This window comes from Rissa tridactyla, chromosome 1 (assembly GCF_028500815.1).
Source record: "Rissa tridactyla isolate bRisTri1 chromosome 1, bRisTri1.patW.cur.20221130, whole genome shotgun sequence".
Taxonomy (NCBI): Eukaryota; Metazoa; Chordata; class Aves; order Charadriiformes; family Laridae; genus Rissa; species Rissa tridactyla.
In genome coordinates this window covers 125,019,147-125,043,718 of record NC_071466.1, presented here as the reverse complement: position 1 = coordinate 125,043,718, position 24,572 = coordinate 125,019,147, and the positions used below count along the sequence as shown (strand labels likewise).

At 46.3% G+C, this 24,572-nt stretch overlaps 1 protein-coding gene across 6 annotated transcripts; it reads left to right on the top strand.

Moving 5' to 3' along the window:
• Positions 1 to 34: 34 nt before the first annotated feature.
• NFKBIZ (NFKB inhibitor zeta) lies at positions 35 to 19,993 on the top strand. 6 transcript variants are annotated; one of them, XM_054208246.1, is made up of 12 exons: positions 10,904 to 11,241; positions 11,657 to 11,796; positions 12,688 to 12,724; positions 12,828 to 12,931; positions 13,084 to 13,841; positions 14,288 to 14,393; positions 14,725 to 14,871; positions 15,234 to 15,297; positions 15,970 to 16,139; positions 16,793 to 16,903; positions 17,021 to 17,188; positions 17,906 to 19,988. In XM_054208246.1, exons 1-12 carry the CDS (start codon positions 10,992 to 10,994, stop codon positions 17,957 to 17,959), a joined length of 2,109 nt encoding a protein of 702 aa, XP_054064221.1. In that variant the 5' UTR covers positions 10,904 to 10,991; the 3' UTR covers positions 17,960 to 19,988. The 6 variants fall into 6 exon arrangements, with proteins under 6 accessions (XP_054064228.1, XP_054064221.1, XP_054064213.1 ...); XM_054208238.1 differs by having other exon boundaries at positions 12,825 to 12,931; XM_054208253.1 differs by lacking the exon at positions 10,904 to 11,241 and adding an exon at positions 35 to 829 and having other exon boundaries at positions 12,825 to 12,931; positions 17,021 to 19,993.
• Positions 19,994 to 24,572: the final 4,579 nt, after the last annotated feature.

The following is a 24,572-nucleotide window of genomic DNA, read 5'->3' as shown; positions in this document are numbered from 1 at the left end:
TATTTTTTTTTTACTCTGTGGGACACTGTATCTCTCTCGCTTCCTGTGGGACCGCTATGCAGGCACCTGCTTGTCCGGCAGTGCCCAAGCAGCTTGGCTGTGTGTAGGTACACAGGCAGCGCTGCAGGCAGCAGGTAGGCAGGCAAGGAGGAGAACCTGACCCTGTCAGGAAAGAAACCCCGCTGCGTTGTACGCTGCAGGTTTCTCTTCGCCCCATTGTTGCCCAGCCCTTTTTCATTGTTTTTGCCACGAAACTCGCATCAGCATCTTCTAGACCCTTTTTTGGCAGCGTTACGCCAGGCTGGGGTTTCCTGCCAGCCTCTCTGGCAGGGGAATGTCCCCGCCAGGGCTTACCCCGCCTGGGAAATTCCACCGCACAGAAAAAGTCCAGGGAGCCACACTCACACCACCCTCCTCCTCCACCCTGCCGCTTCCTCTCACATGTCATAACATCCCCCACGGTGAACCAGCGCTGAAAGATAAATGATGTGTGATCCACTGCAATAAAGAGCCCTGTGGGCGCTCAGCCTGGAGCTGTAATAAACTTGGTGGGGGGAGGGTTGCTTAGGGTATCTTTTTTTTTTTTTTTTTTTAACATATATGGGGTTTTTCTCTGTGACCAGAAAGACAGAGTAAGCAGGACTTTTGTGAGGGGGGGGGGGGAAAATTCCTCGCTGCTTCTTCTCTGTTTCATATCATTAAACCTCAGAGGAACTCTTCAATCATTCACAGAGACGTGGCCATAAGGGACGATCCATTCCCAGTGGGGAGCAAAGAACTGGCTTGTTTTCCATGGAGCTAATTCTAACTTCACTCCTCTGACATGAAGGTACACTATTACCATTTTATTTGCTTTATTGCTTAAACCCTGTCATTGATTGGAACAATATTGGCTTCTCATTATTTTTTTACTTCTAATAGCGTTGCGAGTGGCTCGTGCTGTAATTGTCTGTGCATGTTTTGGGGTTGGGTACAGAAGCGTGGCTGGCTTTTGGTAAGGTAATGGGTGGTAACCAATATTGAAGGAAATCGCAATGAACGGTGGGATTTTTGAAAGCCCACAGTAGATCTGGAGGTAAAATACCTCTAAATAGTGTAGCTGTTTTGTGCAATTCTCTCTGAAACAATATTCTTTTTTTTTTTTTTTCCCACGGGGAGGATGTAGTAGCTTTCCAGAGTTTAAATGGATGGATGGATGGATGGATGGAAAGCTGAACTCCAAGAGCACTGAATGGAAGAAACATTGTTAGTGGAAGCGGGTGTTTTGTATAATCTTGATTAGTTTCTTTCCTGGCACCTCATCAGTAATTTTAGAATAGCAGAGCATCATCCGCATACGAGCCTGCCAGCTTCAACAGGACAGGAGAAAAGTGCAGTGTGAGACAACACAAGGAAACGTATATAAAAATAGGGATCTACACCTACTTTCTTGTAATTTACCAGAATATCTGTGGGAATTAAAAGAACTAAGTTTAATGAACTTAAACATCACTTTAAAATTTGTTATGTTAAGGGGTTTATTAAACCAAACCATAAGCTGCTTTTCATCGCCTGGTGAGGGTTTCTCTGGCTTACCACATGAGGTCGATTATGCAGCACCCCGGTTCATTACCCGTGCCTGTTTCTGGCAGGCAGGGAAGAGGCAGCTCAGCACTGAGCTTCTTGCAGAGGATGAAAAGTGGTCTGGATTTTAGAGCGCGCCCCTCCCCCCCTCCAAATTTGGGGGCATGTTTGTACCATGGTGTCATCGGAGACTTGTCCATGGCTGGGGATGGGTAGCTTGCAAGTACTTTAGATGGAAGCCAGGTATTTTCAGCTGGGACATCGTAGCTTGCCTAGAGACACATAGAGGGCAGAGATAGGGTGATACTCTGGGCTCAGACCAGGTGACCAGCGGTCAAGGAAAATATCACCTAGGCACATTGGGAAGAAGGCCATACTTCTGCTGCAAACAAAACTCTGGTATCAGCTTGGTTCCTGAGGCAAGTGATTTCTTTTTGCCGCGTTAGACCTTTTATTGACTTTCTTTACAGCGAGCCACATGCTTCCCGTTGTGTTTAGTGGCAGTGGATAGGAGGAGGGGGTGTGTGGGGAGGGAATGCCCTCTGCCCCTGGGTGCTGAGGGGCGCAGCCCTGCACCCTGCCCTGCCTACGTCAAAGCCCCGCTGCCACCCCACAGGCGGTGGTTGGGATATCATCATCACCATCATCATCATCATCATCCAATGTCTGCTGGAAATGGGCTTCCAGCAGCTCTCCTGGGCACTGGGAAGCTTCCCTTCCCACCCCTGAGCAGCGTGGTGGCAGGCACAGCCCCGTCCCAGCCTTCGGCTCTCCCTCCTGCCGCAGTCCAGGTGGCCGGGCCTGGCCTTGCTTCCAGCCCTGGGCTTTCAGGGGCAGGAGGACTCAATCCTGAGGGTGCTGCTGAGAAACGTCCCCCGTGACTTTTCGCGTTCCCGGTCACAAGCTCCTGAGACAAAAACATGCGAGGTAGAAACAAGAGCTTGCCTTTGCTCTTGCTTTCTTCTGAAGAAATTGGCAGGAAATGAAAAGGAAACTCGAACATCCATGGGCCGGCTTCTGTGAAGAGCAGTGTCCTGTCAGACAGGATGCGTCTGGCTTCGGTCCGTGTCTTTCCCCAGCTGAGATCTGGAGGAGGGAGCCAACGCCTGGGAACAGAGCTCCGCACCGTGCCCCACCAAATCAAAGAGTTTATTTCCAACTTTTTTGATGCTTTATGCTAACTCGTGCTGCGCAATTTACGTATTACTGCGAATTTGTCATTACTGTCATGGATTTCTTTCTGAATGTGTAGCAACTGGCTGTTAAGTCTGTAGAAGCCAGAAAGAACATAGTATTAGTATCCTTTCCATGATATTAAGATCCTTTGTGCAGACATAGGTCATCTGTGGTCGAGACTTACGTGGCAGTAAATTCTGACCCATAGATGGAGCGATGTTGTCCCAGTTGTCCCAGCACTCATTTAACTGAAGTTAAAACCTGCCCTAGTATATGCAATTCACCCCAAGCACCAGGAAAGCTTTTGTACTGCTGCTTGGAAGCAACCTGACATCTCCCCTACCGTAATAAGATTTTGTTTGGCTGCCTTAGTTTAGGTGCTTTTTTAAATGAGAAAATTTCCTGTTTATTGAATTTTTGTCTGACTAATGGAGGACAGCTCTACAGCTGAGTTTCAGGACTTTCCCAAGGCCAGCCAGCCATGTGTTTTGAAAGCTGGAATTTCTCTAGTGAATGGAATTATGAATTGAAGGCATTTAAATTCTGTAAGCTGGAAAACACAGTGAAATAAGATCAAGACATAAGAGGAGGGCATTCCCTTCAATGATCTTTGCAGTGTTAATGTGGTACAAGTGTCTTTTACTGTGGTTGTCTTCTTTCTGCCTGGGCTTTCCTGCAGCCGATCTGCACCCTTGAGCGGAGGGTGTGCTCACAGGCTGTGTGGGATTGTGCAAATCAATGCTGAGGCTTCCTGCAGGTGTTGAACCCGATCCTGCCATGCAACCACAGCACGGCTGATCTGCACCCGTGCTGCCAGTGTGCCTGGGATTTCTGGACTGGTCAGCCCAGTTAGATCTGCTGTCCAGTAGGTGTGACTGATTTGCCGTGTCCAAGAAGTGGGTAAATTTTAAAAAACGCCCTGGGCAATGTTTTTGAGTGGAAAAACACATGTTGGGAAAGCCTGGATGTATGTCAACCTTAACCTTAGATAGGTTATCCATTACTAAACATAAATTGAGAGACTAGAAAAACAGGGTCCTGGGTAGATTGCCGTTTGAAAAATCATATTTTTCTGCGTTAGTCTGATTGTAATAAAGCAGTTTTTCCTCTTGTTCCTGTACTAAAGTGTTGAGTGGTGATACTGCATTCGGACAGCTCTGCAGTCCCTGCTAGAAAGTGATTTTGTTTTACAGGTGGTTGGAGAGTTTTTTGTTTGTGTTGGGTAGGAAGACTGAAATGGAAGTCCACCAGAACTGTGGCTACAGCACGGGCTCCTTCTCCTATCTGACATCAGAAAATAGAATCATAGAATGGTCTGGGCTGGAAGGGACCTTAAAGATCATCTTGTTCCAAACGCCCTGCCATGGACAGGGACACCTCTCACTACACTGGATCCATCCAGCCTGGTCTTGAACACTTCCAGGGAACTGTGAATGTGGGATCAGAATGGGAGGTTTTAACACGGGTTGGTCGCTCAAGTTAGGAGGAAAAACGTCTTCAGCATGGGTCACAAGGAAAACTGATACTTACCCCTTTAGACCTCCACTGAGACTCCTTACCAGCACTGAGAAACTGTGCTAACTCCCTTCCTAAACTGGAATATCGTAATGAGAAAAAAATTTCGAGAAAAAAAAAATATTTACCTCATCTATGTACACACAATATCCTTTACAGGTGACATATGACGTCGCCCTTTGCTATGGGGAAATGGTCTTCTGCTCCGTGTTTACACACTGTGACATCAGTGGTGCGTGTATTTCTTAGCCATGCCTTCCTACTGCAAGGCGCTAATGAACTAGTGAGATACATAAGTTTATGAGAAAACATGACTAACCAGGGCCCTGAGTACGTTGAGAGGAATGTCCACAAGCACAAGGTGTATGTACAGGGAAACTGTTTACTTGTACAGAAATGAGGTACACTTAGACAGCTTTGTAGCGCTTGCTGGGTTTGAGGTTTCTTTTGTTCCATACTGATCTCAGATGCTTTATATACACAGTGTGAAAGGATCTGCTTAGTAGCAACCCGCTCTATTTACTTATTTATAAATATCAAACAACCTGGGAGGAAAAAAGCAGAATTGAGGGCATTCTTTGGATCAAAGGAGCAAGCCCCAAAAGATATATGTTAAATGAACAGTCTGAGTTTTCCTTTAATATGAAGAATTATACATGCCCCCTTTTGAAGTTCAGGCTAATCCCAGAATGTCAGTCTTGGAGACCAACGTCTGGGAAGAATGTGGCAATACGAGTATAGCAAAGAGGGAAGAAACACTGACTCCTCTGTACTGGCTTTTAGAGCAAAAATGTGTCATGGACCACTTCCAACCTGCTGATGTGTGGTCTCCTGAACCGTTAAAGCAAACGTAGGTATTGATCCTGAACGGTCTCCAGGAGTGGAATAGTTACGAAGCTTTTACCTCTGTTTTTCTCGATGCTATTCTATAAGCAAACCGAGCGTTATGCGGGATGGCTCGGGGTTTGCGTGGTGGGTGGAAATGCTGCTTGGGTACAGAGGCAGGGTGGTGGTGGTGTTCGCATGCCGCGACGCACAGGCAGCAGCAGCAGGTTAATTACACCCATCGGAGAATAAGGAGCATTCGACATCCATACAGCAAATATTCACTTGTGTTAAGCAACTGGATTGTAAACTACCATTTTTATTTCCAGTTTAAGAAATACCACAAAGGTTATACCGCTCCAGAAATGTGTTGCGAAACCAAGTGCTTGTTGCTAGTAGTTTGTGCTCTGCCGCCTTACCTAGAGGCTGACCCTTGTCCTGGGCTGCTGCACAGGAGGCAGACCGAAGAGAGATGTTTATTCTGCTCCGTACCCGCTGAGCCATGGTCTGCTCTGAGAGCTGGCAAGCTCCTCACTTGTGGTTATGTGCCTGGCAAAGTGACTACGTGCAGCTCTACAGGGAAGGCAAAGCTCCACTTTCTGAGCTTGTTTTATTTATTTATGTATGTATTTAGTTAGTTAGTTAGTAAAAACCTACATATATAGCATATATATGTATGCTATATATAGCTATATATATATATGTATACTCTCTCTCTATTTCTCTATATATCTATCTATATATGTATTTTTTTTATATATATATATATATATAACTGGGGTTACAGCATTCACCCCAGTATGTGCGCCAGGGACCGAGCAGCATACTGATGCTGTAAAGGTTAGCCCTTTCTTTATAGCAGACCAGCCACATCCATACAGTGTGACAATCCTTTGCCTTGGTCGCTTCTGAGCCCCACGTGGCCTCCCCAAGACGCATCTTCTGTTTGTTTGGTTGGGTTTTTTTCTTTCAACCTGTCACATGCGTGACCTGGAGCTACGGCTTCCAGGGGATTTTCTGAGGGGGAAGAGAAGGTAGAATGACTTCTTGGAGAGTAAGCTAACAGCGAGGGAGACAACTGTCAGAGTCTTGCCCATGCTGCCTCTAGGGAGCAGCCCTAGAGCAAACCATGCCCAGGCTTCACCCAAAGGAGGTAGTTTCTCTCACCAGTGACCCCAGAATTGAGCTCACGTTAAGAGCACTGTTACCAATTCTGAGACCAGGACGTGAGGGTGAACTGTGAGGCCGCATCATTTGACCATAGAGAGGTAGGGACAAGTTACGTCAGGGATCAGATCGGTGGTGATTACTTACACTCGAAGCTATAGGGATGGCATGGGCTGTTGGGAGGATGTGTTTACAAGCACGCACAAATCTCTGCCCAAGCTTTGCAGCACAAACTTTTCCAAGCTGAGAGTGCTCGACCTGTCTGCCTGGTACCCCCTCTGCTGCCTGATGCCGTGCGTGGGCTTTGCCAGTCTGATCCCAGGCGGTTGTGCTGGAGGTTTCCTTTCAGCTGCCTTGCTGTCCCTTCACAGGATGGCCCAGGAGTCGTCTCCTGCCCCGCGGCATTGCAGCTCGGGCTGCAAACCTCCTGTCAGAAAGGATAAACCAGAGATGGCTGAAAGCCAGGCGGCAAAATGTCTCCCTCAGTCTGAATTTGTGCTGTCATTATCAAAATGCTGCTCTCAGTATGAGGGCCCAGATATGAGAGAAAGTCTCATGGTTACAATTAAAAAGGGTGTTGGAAGCGTGGAAGTCTGTTTTAACAAAAAAAACAACTCAAAACACTGAGCAGGGTCCTTGATTTTGCTTTGACATAGGGCAATGGCTCACCTGTTTCCGTGTAACGAGGACACAGTCCCTGGAGGCCTGACGCAGAGGGAAGCCCAGCACAGCAGGTCCAGTGCACCTTTTCCTGGTGCTGGCTCTGAACAGGGCAGCAGAAGGCAGACACATGACTGTGCTGAGCCTAGGCGCTTTGTTGGTGGTAAAAGTCTAAGGTGTTAACTTTCAACCCTCCTGACTTTTGTGATGGGACCCCTACCCAGCGAGTGCAAGCTTTGACACAGCAGAATTTTTTTGTGTTCTTGTCTGATTTTCCAGATCCCATCAAAGCAGCTCGGGTGTGTGCACAAGTCACACGCTCAAAAGCAGAGATCGAAGCTGTTTCAGTGATCAAGTATAGTGATATAACCTAAACCAAGGCTGATTAGCTTTCACAGAATCACAGAGAAGGGACCTCTGGAGACCATCTAGTCCAACCCCCCTGCCTGAGCAGGGTCACCTAGAGCAGGTTGCACAGGAACGCGTCAAGGCGGGTTTGGAATGTCTCCAGAGACGGAGACTCCACCACCTCCCTGGGCAGCCTGTTCCAGTGCTCTGTCACCCTCAAAGTAAAGAAGTTTTTCCTCATGTTGAGGTGGAAATGAGCTTTAATTCCACAATACTTGCCCAGGCTGTGTTCTGAAGAGAAGGAAGGAGCAGGGTTTTTGGAAACAAATGCGTTTTGTTTCTGATTTTTGCAGTGGTCCGAGATACCAAGATAGGCACATCTCACTATTTCCTGGAGTATGTAAGAAAGGTTTCAGGACAAATGTTGCTAATACCGGCCGCTAGTTGGCATTATTGATCCATCCCAGTAAATGGAGGTGGTGCAATAAAAACCTGGGAGGGCAGCGCTGGGGGAGCTGAGGCATCCTCCTCCTCCTCCGTGCTGGCTTCGCAGCCTTCTCCAGCTCTGGAGGTTGATGGTTGCCCTGTGCTACAGCCTGGCCAAAGCGGGCTGGAACCGCCTGGACACCACAGGCCTGCTGCACCTTCCCAGCCCACCCTCCCTTTCCCCCGGTTTGTTGCTGTCTGTACGGGCTGCGCTGGGTTTCCCATCAGGAGAAGAGGTGACAAGCGCTTTTGGTCACCGCCCTGCCCAGGAGGAACTTTCTTAGGCTGAAGACACCTCACGGGGTTTGGGTCACCGCAGATGTTACGTAGTGTTTGGGCCAAAACCCAAATGCTCAAGGTCTGCAGCATTAATAATTACAATTTGTAGATGTAGCAATAATTTACCAGTAACTCGCATGGAAGTGCTTTTAGAGCAGAAGGCTGCTGGGAGCCAGCTCATCTTGTGCAACCGATGGGTGTGTGTATTTTTGAAAGAGCCTTTTGTTACAGAGCTTGGTGGAATTAGACTTGTCTTAATCTGCTTTGACTGGGAGTAGATTTATGCCAGAAGACCTGAGAAATAAGATGCAGCTGATGAAACACGTACGAGTTGAGGTATCAGAGTGTTGCCTGAAGTGGATTCTGCTTGGTAAAAGGAGAGCAAGTCAGCCTTCAGGAAAGTAGAAACTTTGGAATAGAAGAGAAAAAGAAATTCCACACCCTCTTTAAGACAAAAACCTCATTAAATTGTTTCGTAGAATAGTTTCCATTCATACATAGAGACTAATCTTCAATTAAATCGTTACTGAATGGCAAGGGTAAAGGTGCTGTCTGTCCCTGCCTGCGTGTGGTTTAGGGACCTTCCATGACACAGTAGGACTACAATGAGAGAAATGCACTTTCGGTTTGAAATTCACTTTTAATCTTGACGTTTTTAAGGGAACTGCAGGCAACTATGATGCCAAATCTGATTTTCGGGATTATAGACTTCTCCGATTCACGTTACCATTTGCTCGTTAAAAGGCAAGATCCATTTGCTGCAGCAGTTTGGGACCCTCCCAGCTAGATTAAAAAAATGACTGGCTTTCTGGGCTACTTGGCAGGGATGCGGACGCAAAGGTTGATCAAGTCGGATCCGCTTTTGGAAAGCTGGGTTGTAGGCCCTCCCGTCAGCCACCAACGGTGCAAAGAGTGTTCGGGGGCTGAAGGATTTCTGAGCAGCAAGTGCTTTTCAAAGAGGAAATACTTAAAAGCATCTACCTAAGGCTAAGGTATTGTAACTGAGATCTGAGGCTTGAAGAACAACCATCTCCTTGCGTGTTTAAAACATACAGCCTGATTTAACAAATCATCACTTGCATAAAGAGGTTTGTTGAATGAGGGAGAAGGTGCACTTGGGAGATAGCTGCTGATGAGGGAGCAAGCGAGTTTTTACCTTTATTAGACTGTGCTATTTCTGGCACTACTCAGCATCTGATTTGATTTTATGGGTTACATTTGCAAATTTTACTGTGACTGCATAAATTCAATCTATGGTGTAAAAAAAACAGTCCTTGGAGTAGAAAACTGCCTAGCTAATTCCCAGTGAAACCCTTCCTTCACCTGACAGTGGAAGAAATATTTGAATAATATAAAGTAATTCCCTCCTGCCTCCTCATGGGCTGATTAATATAATTTCATGTTGCACCTGTCCCATGTTTTTTAATACAGTTAAAACATGTATAATAATCTAAATTATAGACCTCCAATTTGCATAATAGACTTTAGAAATACCATGTTGTTTTACTACATATTTTGGGGGCAGCCGCGGTGCTAAAAACATCCCAATCGCAACCTCGTGGACAAAAAAGCTCACTCGTATTTTACAAGATGGCTACCTCAAGGGAAACGAGGAAAGCAGAAATATTTGTTTGCAAAGTAGAAATCTGAGAAGTCTCCCCTGCGAATATTGGTAATAGCTCGGTAGTGATGTTAACAGTAATCGCAGGCACATGGTTTCGCCCGCTTTTTGTTTCGGCATTGTGTTGCTTACCCGCTTCTTCCCGCCGGCCTCGACCGAGAGGCTTTGCCACCGCAGTGTGGTGCAACCTAAAAACAAAATAACTTCTGTGTCTGCCCCCTGCCTACTACCCGCTCCGATAACAGGGGAAGAGAGATGACTCATCTCTATCGTGAGTAACCACTCACGTTCCCCTTCTCTCTGGATCCTGCCCACTTGACGTGCATGACCAAAAAAAAATCCCCATCCTCCCAAACCAGGCTCCCCGGAGCCGAGGCCTGGGAGGAGCAGGGCAAATGCTCCCGCGCTGTCACACCTGGGGTGAGGGGTAAGTGCGTGTGGGGATGTGAGCCTGTATCAGCAGCGGCGGGGGACCGAGGGCGGTGCTTGTGGTTTCCACCTCTACAGCCGCACAAGAGGGTGGAAATTTGGGGTTGCAATTTGGTGTTGCGAGTGGGGGCTGCAAAACCTGCAGGACGCCTCTGGGGATAACCTTGGAGGACAGGGTGCAAGGTGGCATCCCATCCTACCCCATCCTCCCCATCCCACCCCATCCCCGTCATCATTCTCATCCCACCCCATTATTCCCATCCCCATCATCCTCTCCTCATCCCACCCCAAACCCATACCCATTGTCCTCATCCCACCCCAAACCCATCCCCATCATTCCCATCCCACCCGATCATCCCCCTCCAAATCCTCTCCATCCTCTCCATCCCACCCCAATCCCATCCCCATCATCTCCATCCCCATCATTCTCATCCCACCCCATTACCCCCAACCCCATCATCCTCTCCTCATCCCACCCCAAACCCATACCCATTGTCCTCATCCCACCCCAAACCCATCCCCATCATCCCCTTCCCCATCCTCCCCATCTCGCCCCATCATCCCCATCCTCATCATTTTCATCCCACCCCATTATCCTCATCCTCACCATCCCCATCCCACCCCGCTGCCCGGGATGGGGGAGCGGGTCGATACCGCCGGCCCCGCCCCTCGCCCCGCCCCTCGCCCCGCCCCGCGCGCGGCCACGTCCCACCGCCCTTACGGGAAGCGCGGCCCCGCCCCGCCCCGGCCGCGACCGGGGGGGAGGGGGGGCGGGGGCGGAGCCTCTATAAGAGCCGCCGGCGGCGCTGTCGCCCCCCACTCCCGCCGCGCCGCCCGCTCAGCCCTGGCAGTGTCTGCTCCCGCTCCGCCGCCCGCCGCCCTCTTCCTCCGCCGCCGCCGCCCGCCGCCCCGCGGCACCGCCATGATCGTGGAGAGCAGCCGGGACGCGGCGCCCGATGGCGTCGACGGCGGCGGCGGTGGGGGCGGCGGCGCCCTCAGCAGCCCCATCAACCTCGCCTACTTCTACGGGGCCTCGCCCCACTCCAGCGAGGGCAGCTGCTCGCCGGCCCACTCCGCCCCGGGGTCGCCGGGCTCCGACTCGGACCTCTCGGTGAGCAGCCGCGGCGGCGGCCGGAGGGACCCCCGGGGCGGTGCCCGCCCCGCGCTGCAAGGTACGGCGAGTCCCGGCCGCGGCGGTTCCGGTCCCCTGCGCCCGGCGCGGGGGGAGGGCGCGGAGCCGCGGTTCCCGCTCCCTCCCCTATCGATCGCGGACCCTTTTGGGCTTAAAAAGCTGCGAAGCGGTGAAAAAGGAGGAGCTCGGCGTCGGGCGGGAGCGCGTCGGCGGCGATGGGTGCCCGGCGCCGGGAGCGGCATCGGGCCGGGTCTCCGGGCGAGGCCCTGAGGCGGCGAACCGGGGGGTGCAGGGGGGCATAGGGGGGCTTCGCCTCGGCTCTTCTCGGCGAGACCGGGCATTGAGGTTGTTTTCCACCAGTGGTTTTTTTATTTTATTATTATTTGTTTATTTATTCCTTAAGCCGCCAGCTCCGTTGTCGCTTAAATCCGTGTTTTGTTTTCGTGTCCCGACAGTTGAACAGCACATGGCGGGGGGGAAGCAGCACAGAGGACCTTTCCAAGGGGTCCGCGTGAAGAACTCGGTGAAGGAGCTCCTGCTGCACTTCAGGAGCAGCAAGCAGATGTCCTCGGGCCCCGCCGCGGAGGAAGGCAAGGTAACCTGCATTTTTCAGCACTGACATAAGTGCTTTTCGCGGTTCCTGAAGCTGGCAAAAAGGAGGAGGGGAAAAAAAAAATATATATATTAAAAAAAAAAAAAAAAGGCATGCGATAACGCTAGAAACGAGCTTGCTGCCTTATCTGATGTGGATGGAGTCAGTGTTTTTCCTTTTCAATGCGTAGTGGAAGAACAGAGCTGGGAAGAAATTAGCAAGAAGGTTTACGGCGGGAGGAGGAGGAGGCACCTAAAAGCATTCTTACTAAGCTTTATTTTCTAAAGGGAGTTTGGATAAAGATAAGTTTGTGTTATGAAACCTCAGAAACTCCCTGTTAGCTGGAGTGAGGTCATTCATTGTGAGAGTTGGGGAATCTTCTCAGAAGTTTGTCATGCTGTTGTGCTCCTCCGTGCAGAGCACATGCTATAAAGGCGTACCCCTCCAGTCTGAAAAGATAGAAACAGGGGGAAAAAAAAAAAAAAAAGAAATTATGGGAAGAATAAAGGGGATTTTGTTCACGGCATTGGAGAAGTATAAAACTGGCTGGCTTGTTTATTTTTAAGAAAAAAAAACAATAATCCTCAGACCTCAGTAAGGAACAGTGTCTTTCTCTAGATTTTCTTGAGTTTTGTGGTATTGTAACAAATAGCTTAAAAAGCCTTAAGAAAAATGGTGGTTCTCATTTAAGTTCCATAAAAGTCTTTCCATTTTCTAACCTTAATTAAAAGCAATTAAATTAGGGTTAGACAATCATGTACTAGAATTATTCTAAGGTATATTCTATGTTTATAGAAGCATGTCTCTGCTTCTTTCTTCTTTTTTTTCTTTTTTTTTTTTTTCTCCCCTAAAATAACATTATAATAATGCAACAATCTGGATTTTTCTCAAAAGGCACAAGGAGGATTGGTGAATTACGAGCAGTACACAGGTAAAAAAAAGCCCTTTCTTTTAAACACCCTTCGATAAGATTTTAAAAGTCGATTGTGAGAGTAACCTCCAAGTGGATTCTAAATTTATTTTGTTTTCAGCAGAGCTGAAGAGCATACTAGGTCACAGTGGCAAAAGAAAGGCTCCCGAGCTCCTTTCTGATGGACCTTCTTTCAAACGGCAAGCTAATATTCACCCACACCTCCTGGTAAGCTTGCAGTAATTTTTTCTGTGCCTTTATTTTTCAGTTTGCTTTGTGTGATCAGAAACTGCCAGATACAATTATACCTCTAACTTTCTGGGGCTTGTTTTGATTTTTCTTTTCTTTTTTTTTTTTTTTCTTCCCCCCCCTCCCGACAGACACCACCCCAGACCCCAACTTCTATGGATAACATGGAGGAGACGCATAAAAACGACCCAAAGCATGACAGCAGTTCTGACCTGCTTCAGAACATTATAAACATCAAGAATGAGTCAAGCCCCGTTTCTCTGAATACGGTGCAGGTTAGCTGGTTGCACACCGTCCCCAGTCACGGCTCGCCCGGAGAGCAGTACCAGGACAGCCCAGGAACACAGGCTTTCTCCCCATCCCAGAAGTACCAGGCGTTCCCAGATCACACCTCCCAGCACATGCTCGATCCACCGCAGCATTACCAGTTCCCTCCGTCGCAGAACCAGGATTTGTCACAGAGCTACCCTTCGGATGCCTCCCTGGACTACAGGCCATTTGCTTCCAGTGACCAGTCTCCTGGCTACCAGCAGAACACCTTTGAGAACCACGAGCTGCAGTACTGCCCATCACAGAGCTTCTCCTCCCTCTTGAATGACTCCGAAGGCTCAGAGGGCATCTCTGCTCCCCTCCAGCCCATGACCCACCCGCAGGCTGATGTTGGCCCCCATGCTCCGAACTTCAGCTTGCTTTCCAATAACATCTGTGGTAGTCTGGAGCGTAGTGCCTCTTTGGCGACTTTGAATGTCTCTCTGCCTGACCAAAACATCACCAGAAACACGACGCAGCTGGGCAAGTCGTTTTTTCAGTGGCAAGTGGAGCAGGAGGAAAACAAGCTGGCGAACATCTCTCAAGACCAGTTCCTCGCAAAAGACGCGGATGGAGACACGTGAGTGCTGTTTGTTTCTGTGCTTCTGATGTGGAAGGCTGGGGAATATTTCTGTGGGGGTTTTGATGGACCATGGGGTTGTTAATGGATGCTGTTTATTAGGGTTTGTGTGTCACGAGTGCAGTAGTTTCACTAGTCAAATGAAACCCATGGTCTTGCTGACGGGCTGCGATGCACAGAGTTGCAGCAGACTGGATAGATAAGGTATTTGTCTAATTTCAGGTACTTATTGTTAGACTTTTATCTAGTAAATGGGGAGAAAAAGATTGTAATTTAGATGCTTTAAATTGCCCTGGGAAGAAGGTGCCTGTAATTCTGTCTTAGTCACCCAGAGGAGGTCTGAAGCTGGCAGTGTAACACCACTCCCATGTGTTTGGATCTCTGTAATGACTTGAGCCCCAGCTTTGCGTGGTGGTGTAACTCTGTGTTTCCCCTCTTTCCTGCAGCTTCCTTCACATTGCGGTTGCCCAGGGCCGACGAGCTCTCTCCTACGTCCTTGCGAGGAAGATGGCTGCCCTGCACATGCTGGATATTAAAGAGCACAACGGCCAGGTGAGGTTCTCAAAAAAATCTTCGCACCCGCTTTGCGCACCTGAGTGCTTCTGCATGTCTGGACCTTGAGGAAGATGTGGTGAAATGCTTATTTAATATTAACCCCAAGATTTAGCCTGCATACTAATATTAACCTTGAGCTATTAATACTTCTTGGGATCACCTTGAGCTGGTAAAACTATGTGCTCTGCCTCATTTGTCCTGGCTTCCTGGTATTCATAATCACTGCTTAAATAATACCAGGTAGCTAGGCTTTTTATTTGTTTTAGTCGCTCTTTCCTGTTCGGGGTCAGATGACTAATAGTTTAAATTTTCTTCTTGATGTTTGCAGAGTGCTTTCCAGGTGGCTGTGGCTGCCAATCAGCATCTCATTGTGCAGGACCTGGTTAGCTTGGGGGCTCAAGTCAACACCACCGACTGCTGGGGCAGAACGCCGTTGCACGTTTGCGCTGAGAAGGGGCATGCCCAGGTCCTCCAGGTGAGAACCCGTCAGGCGCAGCTCTGCCCTGAGCGTTAACGCTTGTACTTGGTATTAGTTGTCTTGGGGGAACTCTGAAAACACTGCTCCTCCCTTTGTCCTTCTCTCTGTGTAGCCTTGTGAGCATGTCTCAGGGCTCTGCAGTAACCGGCTTAATGTGAGACTGAATTTCAGATTATTCTCACCAGTGTTTTAGAGTAATTTGGTGGGATCCTCTAGTCTACGAAAACAATTAAATATTAAGTATCTTCTTAATGCCGTTATTTATTGCAACTTGGTTGCAGTAAGGCTGTTTACAAACTTAAGTAAGCAATATGTGGTTTGGATAAGACCTAAATGCATACCTGTTCCCACTTTTGTAGGCGATCCAAAAGGGAGCCATGGGAAGCAATCAGTATGTGGACCTCGAGGCAACAAACTATGATGGTGAGTAGTCAAGAGTTGATAACTTACAGAGTTACTGGATGTTACAATGTTTTATGGCTGCTGGTGTGGAGGTTGTCCTGGGTTGAGAAGCAATAAAAATGGAGCGTATCTTTGCCAGGTTAAAATTTGCAATTACAATTGAAATTACATTACAATTGGCGTATCTGTCAGATAAAAACATGGTTAGTCTGTGCCTGTCAGGGCCTCTTCCCTCTTACATGCAATCGCTGTGTTTGGCATGGAGAGTGTAGGTGGTAACAGGCTGTTGTTAAAAACATGTGAGTTGCCAGTGATACATTGGTGGATGTAGAAGCCACAATTTCTGACACCAGAGAGCTGTTTTAATTGAATCGCTTCCCATATAACAGCTCTTTCTAAAGTACATTGGGGCGGGGGGGGGGAGGAGGAGGAGGGAAGTATTAGAAATTGATTCTTTTATTATCTGCTGTCTGAGAGCTCACAGTAGGTTGCTACTTAATTCCTCTGGCGATGGACAGCCCAAATCCCAAGCCATTCAAGAGCAATCACTGTCACTTAGAAATGTGGAACCGTCCCTGGGCTTAACAGGGAGAGAAGTTCCTTTATCCATCCTTCAAACCAAGCAGCCAGTCAATACTTCTGTATTGCATTTGTTCATTAATGACAGTTACTTTTTTTTTTTTTAACATTAAGGTTTGACGGCATTGCACTGTGCTGTTCTGGCCCATAATGCTGTGCTGCATGAGCTGCAAAACAGCCAGCCACCTCACTCCCCTGAGGTCCAGGAGCTGCTGCTGAGAAACAAGAGCCTGGTAGAAACCATCAAGACTCTAATACAAATGGGAGCATCTGTTGAAGCGAAAGTAAGTATACGGGCTTTGTGTGAAGTGCCAGATCCAGAGAGAATGTGGAAGCAGAACATGTCCCTTTCTCCCACACCACGTCTTAGCTTTATTACAAAGGAAGTAGACTAATTTGAAAGCTTCCCTACAGCTTAATTTACCCCAAGTGGAATGAGAATGTTGCATTTATTCAGAACAAGGTATTATCAATGCAAATGGAACCATAGGGAAAGAGGGAGGTGACAGTCTAATTTCTGGATTAAGAATGGTGCTACGCTGGCTGCAGCTGGTTGTGTCTTAAAAGTAAGAATATGTTTGGAATGCTCTGAGGTATCTGTAGGAATATGGTGCTGATGATACCTTGTTCTTGAACTGCAAATTTTAATTAAAAACTGCTTCCCTGTCTAGTTTAGGTCTGTGCTGGGCCAGATCGTTACTTAGTATGACATTTGATATTTTGGCTTTGTAAGCTTACTGCCAAATGAGATCTGGTCCATTGTTTGTTAGGTATTCATATTAAAATGTGTATTCGGATTGGCTTTCAGTGAATTGTAGTGTAAATATGTTTGTTCAACACTCTGCAGTTACTCTGCTTTCTGTTTTATTTGTCTGTGTGTTCGCCCTGGGTAAGGTGAAGCACCCACAGGGAAGACTAACAGTTTCTTTTTTGCTAGGATCGCAAAAGTGGTCGCTCAGCTTTACACTTGGCAGCAGAAGAAGCGAACTTAGAGCTCATTCGTCTCTTTTTGGAGCTGCCCAACTGCCTCTCTTTCGTTAACGCAAAGGTACCATGATTTTTCCGTAATGCAGATACAATCTGGGATGTGCATGTGTATGGCACCGCGGTGTCCGGAGACGCATGCTCCTGGCTTTTCCTCATGGAATTACTTTTTCTTCTCCAGGCTTACAATGGCAACACAGCACTCCACGTGGCTGCCAGCCTGCAGTATCGGGTGAGTCAGTTGGATGCTGTGCGCCTGCTAATGCGAAAGGGAGCTGATCCGAGTGCCAGAAACTTGGAGAATGAGCAGCCAGTTCATCTGGTTCCTGATGGCCTTGTAGGAGAACAGGTAAAAAAAGAAACCAAACAACCCTTTCCTCTGGTCCCTTCTGTCCCCATCTTCACAAAAGCCTTATTCCTCTCCTAAAGTTGCTTTTGGATTTTGAGTTGCAGCTTGTAGGGAAGAGATTTAGCAATTTTATTTAGAGACTAGAGATTTAGAGCATTTGCCTTTTTTTTTTTTTTTCATGGATCTTTGGTGTTAATGTCAGGATCAGGCAGAATATACAAAGACCTGAAATTATAGGTTTCACTTGTAGCTTTTGGTTTTTTTCCATCTCAAAAGCTTTTTCCTGCCAAGCAGGGTTTTTTTTTTTTGCCTTTGTAACCCTGCAACATACTGGAGTTAATATTCCTTCTCTTGTTCATGTCAGCATGGCCTGAGATCATGCTTTTATTGCTCTTGTAATAATTAGTAATGACGGTTCTCTGGCCTGAATAACAGATGAAGAAAATCCCTTTTTCCTAGGAGCTGTACAAATACATGATGAAAAAGGGGACTGTTGATCTAAGAAGCTAGTAACTTAAGCAACTGAGTGATTCTGTTCCCTTTCATTGGTTCAAATGCTGTAAAATTGGATCAATTCTGGTGTAACTGAACCTAGGCTCAGATAAATGAGGAATGCAGAACTGGGTCTAGGGTGTGGTGTGTTTTTTTTTATTATTTTAGATTATGACTCACTTTAGGATGATGAATACTGATGTTTTGTCTTTTTCTATTCTCCAGATAAGACGTATCCTAAAAGGGAAGGCGATTCAGCAGAGAGCGTCGCCGTTTTAAGCTCCATGTTTCTTGGAGTCCAGCAACTCACACTCACTGTCAGTCAGGCAGTCCTAATGTATCTGTAAATAGACCATTTGCCCGGTGTGGGCAAATGTTAGTTGTTTCTATGAAACAAAAGTATTTTGTTCACTATCATATAGTGGGTTATATAAGAGTGAAAAAACCCAAACAAACAACAAAATAAACCAACCAAAACCCAACAATCAAATTTCTCTGAGAAAAATGGGAATGTTTCATTCCCAGGTATGTGGAACATTTGCCTGGATACCTGGATTTCATAGCTACGGCAAGACTGATGTTATTTAAACAGCCATGCAGATAACTTCTGGACAAGAAGAATTCTACAGGAAATCTTTTTTATTGGAGAGGGCTGATACATGTCAACATTGCAGAGGTTTTTTTTTGTTGTGTTTTTAAAAACACTTAAATATTAAGTGCAAGAGAAATAAAATATTTTTGAAGTTGAACATTTATTTATGTAACTATGTAGCTTTCTTCCAATATCTAGTGCAGGATTGTATATAATCACTGGCATTATTGTACAGCTGTATAGTTCTAAGAACTTATTGGTCGCTTGGGGAATGAACTGAAGAAACAAGTTCCTTGATCTTGAACTTGCAAATTGCATATAGAGTTTTAATACTATACCGGTGCAAATTGGGTAAATTCTGTTGTTTTGAAAGACTGAAGACCAAAAGGAAAGTTAAGATAGATTGTCCCTAGCACTGATTTCTGCATGCTTTTGGAGTTGTTAATAAAACATGAAAAGCCATGCTTCTTCAGGGGACTGTATCAGTTTTTCTTGTACCTAGTAGAGGTTTGTCTTCTGATAGGGCGGTGGTTTGAGGGAGAAAGATCATGACTCTTATAGTGTATATAACTTTGTTGTACTTTAAGGAATATGATCCTGATTCAGTGAAAGTATTTAGCATGTACTTAACTGTTGATGCACTGAAATTGCTCCATGTTAATTGTAATACTTCAATATGTGTAAGCCCCACTACTGTCAGTAGGGCATAAGCACATGCGTAAGTAGTTTGCTGAATTGGGCTCTAGTTAATTCTAGAGACTTAGTATTTTTCACCTTCTAAGCAGAGTTAGTCCATTTATGGTTTTACCTTATAGGTATAGTGGCTAGCCAAGTAATATTTGAAGTTAGTGTATTTCTATTTTTTAATAATTATGGGTATTAATGCAAAATGTATACTAGTGATGCTGTATACTTGTGTTGGAGAAAACTTCATCCTCCTATCGCTTTCGGAACGATCCGTGCTGGGCTGTAATCCAGTAATATGTTCTCTGTATGGTCTTTGCTCTTAAAACTCTTTTTGCCTCACATGCAATTGTCTGCCGTAACTGTTTAATTAGTCTGATTTTGCTGTTTTGACAAAGTATGTCTTGTGGACAAGTTAAGTGGAAAAAATCTGATACGCAGAGGCCTAGTTGTGATATTTTTCTTGAAGGGTCTCATGTAACTTGTGTTCGAATAAACATGCTAATTAAATTTTGGTGGTTACTGTCTATGATACAAATAACGATGATGAAGTCAAGCTTTGAGATAAAACTGATCTTGCACAGTAGGTGCAAAGGTGCATTTGTTAAGGATGAAAAGAAGTCTGTCCACCCCACTGTTTATGCTTTCCCTTGTTTGATGCTGGTTTTGGAGATGGTGCTTGGGTGTTTTGGGTCATGCACCATGCAGCTGTATTGCCTGTGTATTTAGTAGATGCGCCCCAAATAGAACTGATGGTCACCAGCTTGTCCAAAGTGCAGGTTGTACCCATATACTTGAAAGAATGATAGCAGTTCTGATAAAGTCATGTTTTCCCCATGACTTCCTTGCCTTGGTCCTCAATTCTTACAGCTCAGGCTGGTCACCTTAGCACAGGTGAAAGTCTGCATGAGCAAAGGAGGCTATGCACATGGGGAAAGACTCTCCATGCTTCGCAAATAAAAAGATGGGCTCTGAGCTGGCCATGACCTTTCAGGAGGAAGAACTGTCATCACAAACTGCCCTTGCTGAGCACTGAGCTGGTGAGATGGCAACAGTCAAGAAAAGCAAGTGATGCATTCACATAAGAAAGGAACTGAAGGAAAAGAGCGCTTCTATGCTATGTATAAACCTGTTGTCCACCCCTGCCTTACTGCTGTGTGTGGTAAAGGTGTCCCCTCAGATGAAAGTGTTGTAGGATTGGAAGAGGCCTGGAGGTGTGGAGGAGCTTCCTTGCAGGGAGCGACAGAGCAAACTAGGACTCTTCAGCTGCAAAAGCAATGGCTGGCAGCAGGTATGACAGGTGCACAGAGCCATGTCAGGGCAGAGAAACTGGATTGGGATGAACTCTGCTCACTGGTGTTTCCAGCATGAGCTGGAGGCTATTAATGAAGGTACCAAGTACACAACAGACAACAGGTTGCGATTCCTTGAGATAGTGGAAGAATGTGGTAGAAACAAGACACTGATTGGTGGGTGCATACTTAAAAGAAGGACCTTTTTGTGGAGAGTTACTAAAGAGAATAACCACATGAGGCAGTCCTCCTGGTGTTGAAGGATGAAGAACAACTGTACTTCAGGCTTGTCCTGCTCTCAGCTTTTCCCTGGGGACTTGCTAATGGCAGCTCTTGCAGACCTGATACCAGACTAGATTATACCCTTTACCCAAATCATTGCGGTTAGGCTTTTAGTGGTTCATGGGTTCAATCATCTGGCTCAACTGATGCTGGCTGTACCTCTCATGAGAAGAAAATGTAGGAAAATCATCTTGTAGCCAGTTGAGTGCTTCAGGGGAGTGCTTGCAGGTCCTCTGCTCGGTTGTTCTCTGCAAAAAATTGTCCCTGGAAGTCTTAAAAATGTCTTTTGGTGCTGAGGTAAGGTGATGGAGAGAGGAGGCCGTTTGTTGTTTAGCAAATAAGAGTGGGAAATGATGATGCAGACTGGAAATGGAATTGAATTTCTAGCTAGGGTATGCAAAGATGAAATGGCACCTCTTTATGTGAACAGCTAATTGGGCCTAGACTGTGTTGAAGATGCTGCCATCTGCACCTCCTGCTGCAAGAGACCCTGCCTTAGGTCTTTTTGTTTTCAAACTGGTTGGGTGGTTTTTGTTTTTTTTTTGTATGAGGAGCCTGATAGTACTGTTTCCACTTCATTTCCTTTTTCTTTAAAAGAAATGATTACACAGGAAAAAGAACTACTGGTGAGATATTCTGGCCCTTCAAATCAGCCTGATCTGACTGCCTGGCACTCCTTGCTGGGTGGTGTTAACCGAGTCATCTGACAAAGGGATAAAGTACCTTGGGCTTGTAAGGGTGGTAGAGCATAAGCATGTGTTCAGTCAATGCTTGAGCATGAAGTAGGTGCTGCTGGTGAGAGGCATTTAGCAAGTGGTGTGGTACTTTCAGTAGCACTTGTGCCCTTCTGGAAGGGGCACTCTAGTGTCCCCTCAGGGATTTTCTGACTTGAAGTGTTTGAAGCTAATTTAATCTGCCTAGAGCCTAATTTCACTGTCTCAAGAGCTCAGCGGGCAATTTTGCAAGCAAGCATCCCTGCTCTGAGTAGAACTGACTCATTTTTCTCTCTTATGGTATTGGGAAGTTCTGGAGTATCTGACATGATATAACTAGTTGTCAGAAAGGATCCCTTTTCACTGAAGGGCAAGCGACACTAAATATTTAGCAGGCAAATAGTGTTTACTGGAACACTTACGGTGCTGGGAAAGTGATGAATAGTTTTTATTGATGTGGATGCAGGCACACCATTTATTTCTCTGGTTGGAGGAGAGGCAGAAGAGACTCTGGCTTGGGTCCGAGTAGGGATATTAAGACACATGGAGCTTTGTTCCCAGGATGTTTCTGATTTGTTTGTCTAAGTAAGCCAAACCTCATGAAAGGGTTGCTTTTTGATCTTTGTGGGCTACTCATCTGGATGGAGTTGTGGAAGGTGGCAATCCACGATTTACAAGACATGTTTTCTGCTTCCGGGGATGGAAAAAGTATATTTCCCACATTTATTGCTCATTTTATATTTTTATCAGAAAAAGAAAACAAATCCAGGAAGTGCATTCTTAGAGAGGCTGGGTGTGGTAGAAGCGACTGCAAAGATACGACATGAACTGGTTGTTCTTCTCGCCTGACAGTTTGCTTATCTGGTTGCCTTTCTTTTAAAAATATATATGCTCTCCTGCATAAGAGAAGAGCTGAGGAGGATTAAAGTGCAGTGAACACGGGAAGATAAAGAACAGGTTCCTGCAATTATCTGCCAAAATTTGACCTGGTCTTTCAGTGCATTCAAAACAAATTCTTCTATTGTTATCTGTTACCTTTCTTGAGTATTTGGTGGCAGTCTGGGCCCGAGATACTGATGGCTGGGATGAATTGTACAACTGACTCCTCATCAAGTTGGCTAAGTGTCATCCAGCCTCCTATAGTGCTGCCTTTCATGATTAGGACAAGGACCAGCATTGCTGGTGCAGACACTGGCCTGAGATGGGGTTTAGAAAGGCAAGCGGCACACCCAGATGTCTGGGCACCTTCCAAGCAGCATCCCACCTCCCTTCCCACTGCCCCCAGGGCTGCAGTGAGGGCTCACCTGGCAGCATTTTGCTATTTTGAGAGGAAGCCTCTCTTAGCATCTTTGAATTTCTTCTAGAAGATGAAATGCTGATTTGAGAGGAGAAAGGTTCAGTTTTCTCAAGGGATGGACTGCTGATATTTCTGCCTCTAACGGAGGCAGAACTAGTCTCTAAATGAAGTTGTTCCTATCTGGAAATGCTCATCCGTAGACAAAGGCTATACGGGCAGATCTGTTTCCTGGCTAATGGATCAGTGTGTGAGATCACAGTATTTCTTTAGATCCTATCACCGTTAGCAAAAAATGCAAGACAGCACTAATGAAATTAGGAACCTCACTAGTGTGGAGAGGCTACACCAGACAGAGGTTGTCTGTTTCCAAATAGTTGGATTTGGGGGTTGGTTTCTCCTTCAGGCGCCAATCTTGGTCTTGCTGGAGAAAGGTAATGTATCTTGGGCTGTGTTTGTTTAGTGTGTTTTGTTTTCAGCTCTTGTGATTAAGAGGCTGACTGAATAAGTCCTTGTTTTACCTGGTAAACCTTACTCTTAGCTCTGAAATCGCAATCTAGGCTGTTTTGAGAAAGTGGTTGCTGCAGTAACCAACCTGTACTTCACACGTGGTTTTCCTTTTAGTTTCTGCTGAAATGTCTCCCTTCCCCTTTGCTAGTCAGCGAGCCTGAGGGAAAGATGACTAAGGTGGTGCTTTAGATTTAGGGGCGGAGGGGGAAAAATTGAAAGAAGTTGCCCATTGCTTCTGTAAACTTGTCTGGGCTGTGAGTCAGACTGTGAAGTGTCCGAGTGAAATGTCTTCACATGGATGCAGTGCAGAGATGCTTTTGCATATGTTTAATGAAAGCTTGTAGTTCTATTCAGATGGTCTCAGTCACATATGTGACCTTTTGGTACCACGATAGGTACCATTTGGTACCGTGGTAGGTCATGGTACCAAATACTGCATGTTGGCTGCCTGTGGATCAAAAATCTCTTCTGCAGTGCTGAGCTCTTTCCATCAACTTGACCTGGGAGAGAGGTGGAAGTTGGATCATTTCGGTCCATGGCTCCTTGGGATGGCCTTCAGTCATTGCTCATGGGGCTCTCAAGGTCCTTCTGGGAAGGCACAGAGCTGCCCTGTAAGCTTCAAACTCAAGTTGCCATAAAAGAGGACTGGGACTACATAAATACTGCTGTTTGTGGCCAGCCAATAAACCCTGTGGAGCTGAGCAGGTACCTCTTGTTATTATCCTCAGGCAGACCACAGGTCCTTGCCCAAGGACTTTCCCTCCACTTAAAACAGCCCAGTAAGTGATGCCAATAAATTTGGGGTTTCTGTAAGAAGAATTGGAAATTTGAGGTCACAGCAATGAATGTTCTTGAGAGATGCTTATGGTGCTACCTTGTCCTTTGCGCTGCACTTGGGCATACTAGGTAGGAATAAGAACTGGGTCACCAGTGGCAGCCCACGTACGTTTTGAGGGGAAGTGTTTTAGGAGCAACTTGAGGAAAACCATCAAGATAGTAGTGTGCTGTTATCATTATTCATCAGTAAATTTCCAGGTGGCTTCAAAAGCCAGTAATAATCACTAATCCCATCAGCTAGATAAGAAACCAGAGGCAGAGAGAAGGAAAGAAGCTCGTCTGAAGATACTCAAAGAACTTGATCCAAAGGCAGTGCAGGCTTGCCTTTGTCCTAGTTGCCTGCTCTTTCTAAATTTGCTGAATGACGCAGTGAGCAATGGCTGATTTGTAGGTCACTCATGATCCTTTTGCAAGTCATTCATGTTTAGTCCATGTCTTTTGTGCGCTCACTTCAGAGACCCTGCCTGCATTCTGCTTTTGCTCACTGCTGGGATTGCCAGACTGTTCAGATCAGACATTGGTCAAAACCTCAAAAATGAGCTGCAAACTCTTCTTCCCTGAAAAATTTCCTTTCTAAGCCATGATTGCTGGAACAGGAAGAGAAAAAGCAGAGCCAGACTAGGAAAAAATAGACTAGAGCAAATTGAGTATGCTACGACTGCAGGGAACTCCGAGCTGGACTCATGTC

What these genes read in the sequence shown, in the direction of transcription:
- NFKBIZ (XM_054208222.1), top strand. Translation starts at nt 10,992, where the DNA reads ATGATCGTGGAGAGCAGCCGGGACGCGGCGCCCGATGGCGTCGACGGC. An exon ending in AAAGACGCGGATGGAGACAC is followed by an intron (nt 13,842 to 14,287) that starts GTGAGTGCTGTT and finishes TCTTTCCTGCAG; the next exon opens with CTTCCTTCACATTGCGGTTG. An exon ending in CGAGGCAACAAACTATGATG is followed by an intron (nt 15,298 to 15,969) that starts GTGAGTAGTCAA and finishes TTTAACATTAAG; the next exon opens with GTTTGACGGCATTGCACTGT.